At 37.1% G+C, this 8975-nt stretch overlaps 2 protein-coding genes across 3 annotated transcripts in view; both read right to left on the reverse strand.

Annotated features, from left to right (window-relative positions):
- Nucleotides 1-2317, reverse strand: part of LOC122069751 (glutamate--tRNA ligase, cytoplasmic-like) — a 17835-nt gene extending 15518 nt beyond the window's left edge. The window contains exon 1 of the mRNA XM_042633834.1: nt 1944-2317. The gene's annotated coding sequence lies outside the window, so the exon portion shown is untranslated. The remainder of the gene's footprint in view (nt 1-1943) is intronic.
- Nucleotides 2318-5282: 2965 nt separating this feature from the next.
- On the reverse strand, nt 5283-8629 carry LOC122069739 (autophagy-related protein 8f). 2 transcript variants are annotated; one of them, XM_042633808.1, is made up of 6 exons: nt 8501-8629; nt 7976-8046; nt 7813-7868; nt 6186-6238; nt 5753-5871; nt 5283-5608 (listed from the first exon to the last, which is right to left on the reverse strand). In XM_042633808.1, exons 2-6 carry the CDS (start codon nt 8010-8012, stop codon nt 5505-5507), a joined length of 369 nt encoding a protein of 122 aa, XP_042489742.1. In that variant the 5' UTR covers nt 8013-8046; nt 8501-8629; the 3' UTR covers nt 5283-5504. The 2 variants fall into 2 exon arrangements, with proteins under 2 accessions (XP_042489742.1, XP_042489743.1); XM_042633809.1 differs by lacking the exon at nt 8501-8629 and adding an exon at nt 8369-8484.
- Nucleotides 8630-8975: the final 346 nt, after the last annotated feature.

Consider the following 8975-nt stretch of genomic DNA (forward strand, 5'->3'; position numbering starts at 1 on the left):
GAAATTTGGATCTGGAACTTCAAAGCAGAGGGAAGATGGGGATCTGCTAAGGCTATATTGAAATTAGGGTAGAGAGTGAGGAATATGGTTCATGCATTCAGAGTGGTCTGTACAGTGGCAATTACGGCATGTTCATACCGCAAAAAACGACTGTCAAGAAGGGCGATCCGGGAAGCCACGGGAAGACCTTTTCTGCCATGAAACGAAAGAGCGAACTTAATCGCACCAAAATAGAGATGAGTATAACCCTGATTTTTCCACTGGGGAATGAGGTTAGACGGAATCTCTAAGGTAAACAATTGTTCTTTATCGGTGGCAGGGATGTGATACTGATCACAACGAGAGGCATGAACCAACTCTTAAAGAGGTGGAGTTTTCTTCCGAGGAGAAATAAGAGACTTCCAGGAGGAAGAAGAAGATTTTGTCTTTGGAAAGACAGTATAAGGGTTCAACAGAGGAGACGGAGTCTCAGGTATGGTCTGCTCTTCAGGTAAGTAGTCAAACTCATACAGATAATCAATAGAAGAGAAGGAAGAAGATCGGGAAGAAGAGGGAGAAGACGAAGCAGAGCTTCGAGAAGAGGTTGAACGACGGGAAAGAGACATATCGAAATAAAGGCAACAAGTCCAAAAACCGAACAGCACAACTCACCGGCGAAACTCAGATAGATAAAAAGACGACTAGTCGAGGCCGATCAGGACCCTCTTGGACCTAGTTCTCAGAGGCGGAGCAACCCGAGCCGTTACAGGGTATAAAAACGGCCTCTCCTGGGCCTGAAACCCATCGCTCACAGGGTCTTTTTCCGACACCAGAAAACCAGAACCAAGAAGTAACCTGCAATAGGACGTCGCCTAGACCGTCTCTTTAACTAGCAGAGGTTCAAACCGAACTAAGTATGCCGTCGGAGAAGGACCTTAGCCGGAGAGGAAGAACGGAACTGGCTTTGATACCATTCTTTTCATGATGTACAACAAATCCGTATCATGAAAACCTAGATATCATGATACGAAAACCTATCATATATCATACATATCTTGACACTATCATATATCATACGTATCATATATGATATGTCATATATCATATACGATATATGATACGTATATATATATGATATATGATACGTACATATATATATGATATATATATATATGATATATGATACGTATCATGATACGTATGATATATATATGATATATGATACGTATGATATATGATATCATACGTAAGATATGGTAGATACATATGATGTGAAACCCTAGATTAGTCTAAGTTTTAACACTTACCAAGGCTCGCGGTAACCCTAGGAAAAACGGAGACAACGAACTTTCCAGAGAAAGAGAGAGAGCAGAGAGGTACAGAGCAAGCGAGGGCGAGGGCGAGGGCGAGGGCGAGGGAGAGAGAGAGAGAGAGGGCATACCCGCAGGTTCAAGCAGCACAGGGACGATGGTTGTCCGCTTCTTGCAGCTTGAGACGATGGAGTCGCTAGCCCTTTTCTACTTACCCTCTAGTAGAAATCGTCCAATCATGTCTCTGCACAGGATCACCACTAATAACAACCAAACACCCAAATAAATGAAGAATCAAGATTCCACAGAAATACTATCTGTGGAACCACGCAACCAAACACCACCTATTCTCCAGAGCATAAAATATCAAAGGGCAGTTATGAATCAGATAAAATAGCAATAAACCAGAGATGGATGTGAGCTCAAAAAAATCTGAAAATAGTGCATGCTTAATAAGAGAGAAACAAACACCTCTATACGAAAAAATAGCACACAATGGAGACCTTCCCCAACAACAAAATAAAAAATAAAAACTACTTTCCAGCAAAGTCTATATAGGTACTATGGCCATCTGATCAACCATCAGGACTCAATCATAATGGTATCTATAGCGCACATAGATATAGCAAGAAAGGAGTTTTCGCAGTTTCTAACCTATTTCCGCAGGTGACTCTGGTCGGAGTGTTCACTGCCGTTCGAGGAGGTCAGGAATTGTTGTGATGTGTCCCGCTGCCTGCCGTTGCTCTACACCTAGCGCCAGTCGCCGCTACTCTGAAGTCTCGACCTAGCGCTGCTGGGCGAGAGGGACGTAGGAGTAAGGATGGGTTTCAGGGCGAGGGAGAATGAAGAATAAATGGGACCGAAGAAATGAGAAGGCAGAGAAAGTCGCAGGTTAGGGTTTTGTGCGCAATAGGGATAGACAGGAAGTGGTTTGTGAACTGTGGTTTTGGTTTTTGGTCTTTGGTCTAAGCAAGACGATGGGCGGTCTGATAGTCCCAACGGTCTAATGGATGACACCAGATCGAGAAGAACTGCCACCCCTCCACCTTCAGCTACCAACTCAATTGCACAATAGACCCATGAGTGGTGTCAAACGGTCGATTTGGCTTGATTTTCGTTGGATTGAATCAGTTTCGGTGTAAGAATGAGGGAGACAAAAACCAATATATTAAAGAAGTTTGTTTTTGATCGGTTTCGATGTTGATCCGATTTGATTTTAGTTTATTTTAACTTCTTAATATCAGATTAATACCAATTTAAATCAATTAATTATAGGACTTGAACCATAATGAAATCAGAAAGATATCAAATATTGAAATCAATATATAATTAATTGCTAAGAAGATAACTAATATTAAAATCACAAAATGAACCATATTATCTAATATTTTATTTAATTATCCGACTAATTTCTTATAGTGAACAAGAAGATCAATGGAAATATTGTTATAATTTACAAATCAATTTCCTTCTTCATAACCTCATATTATTGATTTGTAACAATTTTCTCTATAACAAAGATATTCATGCTATTGTAAAAATAGATAATCAATTCATTTATTTATAATCTTATAATCACTTTTTTTTATCGGTTTGGTTTCTATATGTTAATTAGTCAGTTCGATTTAGTATGGTTTTCAATTGATATTAACACACCTCTTTCGCCCATCCATGGAGCTACCGGTTATTGTTGAAATGAAAATTGCTTTGAACCAAAATTTATTTTTGTTAGAATGAAAATTGCTTTGAACCAAAATTTCTTTCTTAACTTTTCTTTTCTTTTCTTGGCATCCAAGCATAGCTTAAAGCCTTAAGGCATCTCGTTTCTTCTCTTTAATAAGGAAAAAAAAAATCATTCATGGCATCTATTCCCTTCTCTTTAGTTCTACAAAAATTCTTCTTTGTTGGCTAATAGAAATAGGAAGAGAATACTGAACAACATTTTCATAGGGTTCTTACTTCTTAGTGATTCTGTCAAGGATTATCAATAGAAGATATTAGAGACCCTCCCACAATTTGTCATCCAAATTTTAAATGATTAGATCCACAGATATGATTTCAACCAATTTGATCCGACTCCTCAAACCATGACGGGTGGAGATGTCAATCAAATCGGTTCTGCCTTTTTAGTTCGATTCAAGATCGAACTAAAATTGAGTACTTTTCATGACCTCAAAATTGAAATCAAACCGATTTAATTTAGTTTTTATTTGGTTTCTGTATTTGGTTTTATTTGGTTTGTACACAATATCAGTAATTCAGTTCAAATTCGAATTGAGTAGAAATAACTTTCTAAAACAAATAGAGCTGGAACAGAATTACAACCTTCTGAAGTTATGATTCACAGTGTCAAATCGGATACCTTTCGACCTTTTCTTATATGATTCGACCAATAAAAACCCATGCTGTAATTTCACACAATGGAACAAAGAAACATGATAGTACGATTTAGTAAGATTTGGGTTTACCGGTTATACTATATTCAGTTTGTTGCTCCAATTTTACTTCACTTTTCAAAACCAAAATTGGACCAATTTTTCAGTCAGGTTTAGTTTTCGATTCCGGTTTTAAATTGACACCCTTACCCAATCCAGACCCAGAACTACTTCAAAATTAAGCCCCAGTCCCCAAGTTGATCTAATGTTGGCTGGGCTTATATCATACCGAACTGTAATAGTTTATGGCAATATTGAAGCATAAAGCAAGCATGCTCTCGCATCATTTCATTTCATGATGAGCGTTTACTAGTAAATCTTAGACCTCACGGCAACTAGGAAGCTTTGAGTCACAAGAGAGCATGATCTCTGTATTGACATCCAAGAAACCAAAGCAACAAATATATCATCTTCCATTAAAAAAAAAAACATATATATCATCTTTTCACTTTGAATGACACATTTTGTTCTTAAAATCCAAAAAGTTCCCAAATTGAAGGAAGTTAGACTTTATAAAAATAGATCCGAATCTTTTCCAATGATTCTCCTTTCAATCAGGCATATGGCATGTTACTTACTCCAAACTCATAGAGAGTCGTTGGTGTTGGAGAGGATTAGTGGATCGTTGAAACAAGTAAAGCTCTAGAGAAGAGATGTAGGTTCAACATATGGATGCCATCTTGGTAAGTAGGTAAAATCTATGGCAGGATCATCCCCTCCTTTCGTCATTCCTTAATTCCAAACTCATGGAGAGTCGGTGTTGGAGAGGATATTGTTGAAACAAGTAACGCTCTAGAGAAGAAATGTACATGGATGCCATCTTGGTGAGTAGGTAAAATATATAGTGGAATCATCCCCTCCTTCCATCCTTCCTTCCTTATTAATAAATGACTTTGTTGACTTGATCCGAAAACTGTTCGAACATAATGGTTTTCCTCCACCAAGTCACCATTTAACAAGTCATATGACATAAGTCCCAGAATACTTGTGAGCTTGTCCTCACTTTTGTTTGACAATATGGGACCAAAAGAAGTTCCCTTACAAATGCTTCTAAGCTCCTTATACGATATCGAGTACACCAAGCAAATGGAGAAGAAAAAAAAAAAAGAAATATTTTGAAACTTTTGAAACAACTAACAACATAAAATCCAATCATATCATACCACCCTTGTTGCGTCAGGTAATATAGACATTCCGTAGGACATATGAATCAAGACTCTGTTTGATTGCAAGGGAAATGCAAATACTTCCGGGAGTGAAATGTAACAAAAATTATTTTCAGTGTTTGCTCGCAAAAGGTGAAATATATTTTAACAAGAGATACAAGTATTTCCCTTCCCTTCCCTTCCCTTCCCTTCCTTTTCTCAAATACTTTCCATGGGAAGTGAAATGTAATTTACAAAAATTATTTTCGGTGATTGCTTCCAAAGGAAATATAAATATATTTTTAGAAAATGAAATACGGGATCCCTTCATTTTCTTCACTTTCCTTGCATTCTCCCTTGCATTGAAAGGGAAATAAGCATGACCAAAAAAATTTGAAGTGAAAGCGTCACAATGGTTTTAAAGCTCAGCTCATACATTAGAAGCCAATGAATTATTTATATCATAAATCAGAAATTCTAATATTTGACAATCTCTCCCGTAGCCATTATATACACTATGACTGTACAGGAGAGGTCTTTACATTTTAGGAGTTGATGACAGAATTTTTATCAACAAAAGCAAGAAAAGAAGATAGGTAATGATAAAAGTCATAAGCGACCCCATTGGCCTTGCTCTACAATTGTATCTGGTGCCCAAAAGTGTTCTCCCCGCTGTAGGTAACATAGAGGAAACCATCTTCATCCTTCTTCTCATCATATATGCTAGACATTATTGACCCTGTTGATAAACAAAAATGCAAACCAACCTTCATTATCTCAAGGCACAGCTGCTTCAAAATACACAAAACAAAAATATTTTTTTCCCCCTTGGGGTGGGGGGTGGGGCGTTTGCAAAGAAACAACATAAATTGTAAATGGATACCTGTTGGAGGGAGGACATTGTCCACAAAAATGAAGATTGCCTTTTCTGCACTCAGTTTGATTCTTTTGCGGATCACATAGACAAACTGTCCCACAGTCAAGTCAGCTGGGACTAAGTACCTGCATTTTTCTTCTTTAGGTCATCAAAACAAATCTCACTAATTGCAATTAATAAAAGCAAAAGCGCAATTCAAAATATTTGGTTCTGGTTACAGTGGTTCCACTTTAGGTAATTAAAATATTAAGATGGAGGAAAAAAAAAGGGTAGGGGGAAGGGAACAACATGAAATAAGTTTTCCCCAAAGACATGATTTCTGAACAATGGAGGAAAGGGTTCTCTCCCCAAGTATCAGGAGTGGGGCAATCCAAAAATATCCAGAACACAAACAAAATCTTATCAGACAAGGCTATCAGTAGCACAGAGTGAAGCTTACTTTTTCTTATCAATGTTTGGAATATCACTTCTCTCAGCCTTCTCCACGATCACCTAAAATTTATAGAAGACAAAAGCACAAACTAGTCAGAACAGTATCCCAGTAGAGAATGAGATTGAGAGATTTTTATGCAATTGATTTAAGGGAGCGATGGTCAGGGGAGCAAAGTTGACAAAGGTCTTTCTTAAAACCCACTCGCAACAATTATAAGGAACAGTTGAAATGATATATCTCTTAAGCTGGAAATACTGGTTTCTAAAACAACAAAGAGATGCACATAACAGCAATAACTGGACCCAGATTCTGATAAAAATGACAACCAAACATCAAAATAATGGGAGATGTAAGTAAGAGGGTCCTAACCACCAATTTTTCAACAGCATGCACCCCCCCTTGTTTTTTTATTGGTAACAGGGCTCTGAAACCACCATCACCATAAGCACAAAGAGCATAACCACATCAACTCTTCTTCCTCCTGTCTCATCCAACTCTTCCCCATATATCCATTTTCTTGCTAGAGAGAAAACCAATTTTATCACCATCTTCCAACAACTGTTCAAAGTTTCCACTATAGTTGGGCTGCATAAGCCTCGACCGCAGGTGCTGGAAGCTCATTATGCACAATGGATGTACTTCTGGTGACACAACGACTTGACAGTTGAGACTAACCAGAAGGATTAAAATCCTATTGAAACAATGGCTTGAATAATCTAACTTCAAATCCATTCTACAAGTAGAAAATATCCAACATTTAATAATTCATAATCATTCAAGAATCAAGAAGCTTTAACCAAATATTTCTTAACCAGTTTAATTGGCAAATAATCAAACAACAGAGTCCAAGTTCAATAGGATCGTAAACAGATATTAAAATATTTTCTCAGAGAATTTTTAAGGGAAACTATTTAGTTTCATCTGTAAGGATTTAAAAACAAATACTAGATGAGAGAATTGAATTTTAAGTCCCATGCAAGTAAGTGCAGGAAATACGCTTAATCGTAACAGGCTCTAAGAAAGCACCCCATGCTCTCACACTTGTAAGTCGACCCATTCAGACAAAGAACTTATAGAGTATATAAGCACAGAGATATCCTAGCAATATAAGGAAATCATAACATTAGCAATTACACAGAACGAATTCAATCAGATTCCCATATATCTTTCAAGATAAGTTACACGGTTACACCTTATCCAGTCACAAGCTAAACCAACTAAAGACATACCAAAAGAAAAGTACGAATTCATCATATAGAGAATAAAGGAAGGGATCAATAACCCCAAAGCTCCAATGTCAAGCAACACGTAGTTTAGAAGAAAAACAAAATTCTACTTACATAAAACAAATTACTACAAAATAGCAGGTATATCTATCATCGTGAGGACAAATGCCCCGAAAGTCCTAATATGATGTCACATCTTTTTGCTTCAACAATGGATAGCCCAATTAAAGAAAATGCATACACAGTTGCAAACACCCACACACGAAAAACCAACAGGGCCATAAGAGTTCAAACAACAGTAGATTCTTTACTTTGATACCTTGCCAAAGATCATCCTAGAAATTTCAAAACAAAAGCTGTAACTGCCAACGGTTTCATTTTATTGTAAATTAAGGCTAAATTCTCACCGGGATTCTGTCGGGATATTTCTCCCTAATTCTAGCAGCCTCTGCACGTCTCTTCTCTGAGGGGAAAAAAAAAATCATTTCCCCATAATTAAAAGAAAAAAGGGTACAGAACAAGCACGCAATATATGAATATGACCCAATTGACAAAAACACCCGAACATACCAAGGTCATGTTCTTGCTTGAAGTAGCTCTTTGCCATTGCTCCTGAAACTACTGCGGAAGAAAAATTAAACCTGTAATCACAAACAGATGCAAAGGGTGTTGAAGTTAGCATTTTTACATAAAAGATCATATATCAAAAGGAAAATTCCATGGCAATCCAAAGATATTCACAAGTTTGAGAAAAAAAATAAATCACAACACCCCCAACACTATTTCCCGATTACCATCTTCATATAAACCCAAAAATCCCTCACAACTGAACAACAAAAGTAACGACACCAGGAAGCACAGGAAGATCAACCAAATAGCAATAAATTGAAAATTATTCAAGAAGAAAAAGCAATCAGAACTCATAAGAAAAAGAAGACTACTATTACTAAATCAAGCACCTACCAACTTCAGCAGATTGAATGATCAATCAGTTGACTCTAAAACCGATTGTCCACGAAATACAAAATACAAAAACAGAAATTGATGCATAAACGTTATGAGAATTCAGATATGTAAAGAAAAAGAAAACCAAACCTTTCTTTGAGGAAGGAAGAATAAAGGGATTCTGAAGCTACAGAGACTATTATGATTGGGAAGAGGGAAAGGATAGCGCCTTTGATACTCTTTATACAGAGAAAGAAATTAGTGATAAGCACTACAGCTTTCGTGTGTCCGTGTCCTCTAAGTTTACGTCTTCCCCAATCCGTTCCTTGTTATTTACCATCTTACCCCCGGGTACGGTTTATCTTTAGGAGGACATAATGGTAATAACCCGTTCCCTAATTCTTCGGCTGACTAACTGGCTTATCCTCATTAAAATATTAGTTTATAATAATTTTGGGATTTTAGAGGTCTTCCATTCCACTCTTCTTCAAGATATCCAATAGTTTATACTTTATACTAATGGTGTCAATCAGTTTGATTTCGGTTATTCGGTTCGGTTTTGGTTCGATTCCAAATGATGATGAGGTGAACCATAACCAAATCGAAAACCGACTCGGTTCCATAT

This window comes from Macadamia integrifolia, unplaced genomic scaffold (genome assembly GCF_013358625.1).
Source record: "Macadamia integrifolia cultivar HAES 741 unplaced genomic scaffold, SCU_Mint_v3 scaffold693, whole genome shotgun sequence".
Lineage (NCBI taxonomy): Eukaryota > Viridiplantae > Streptophyta > Magnoliopsida > Proteales > Proteaceae > Macadamia > Macadamia integrifolia.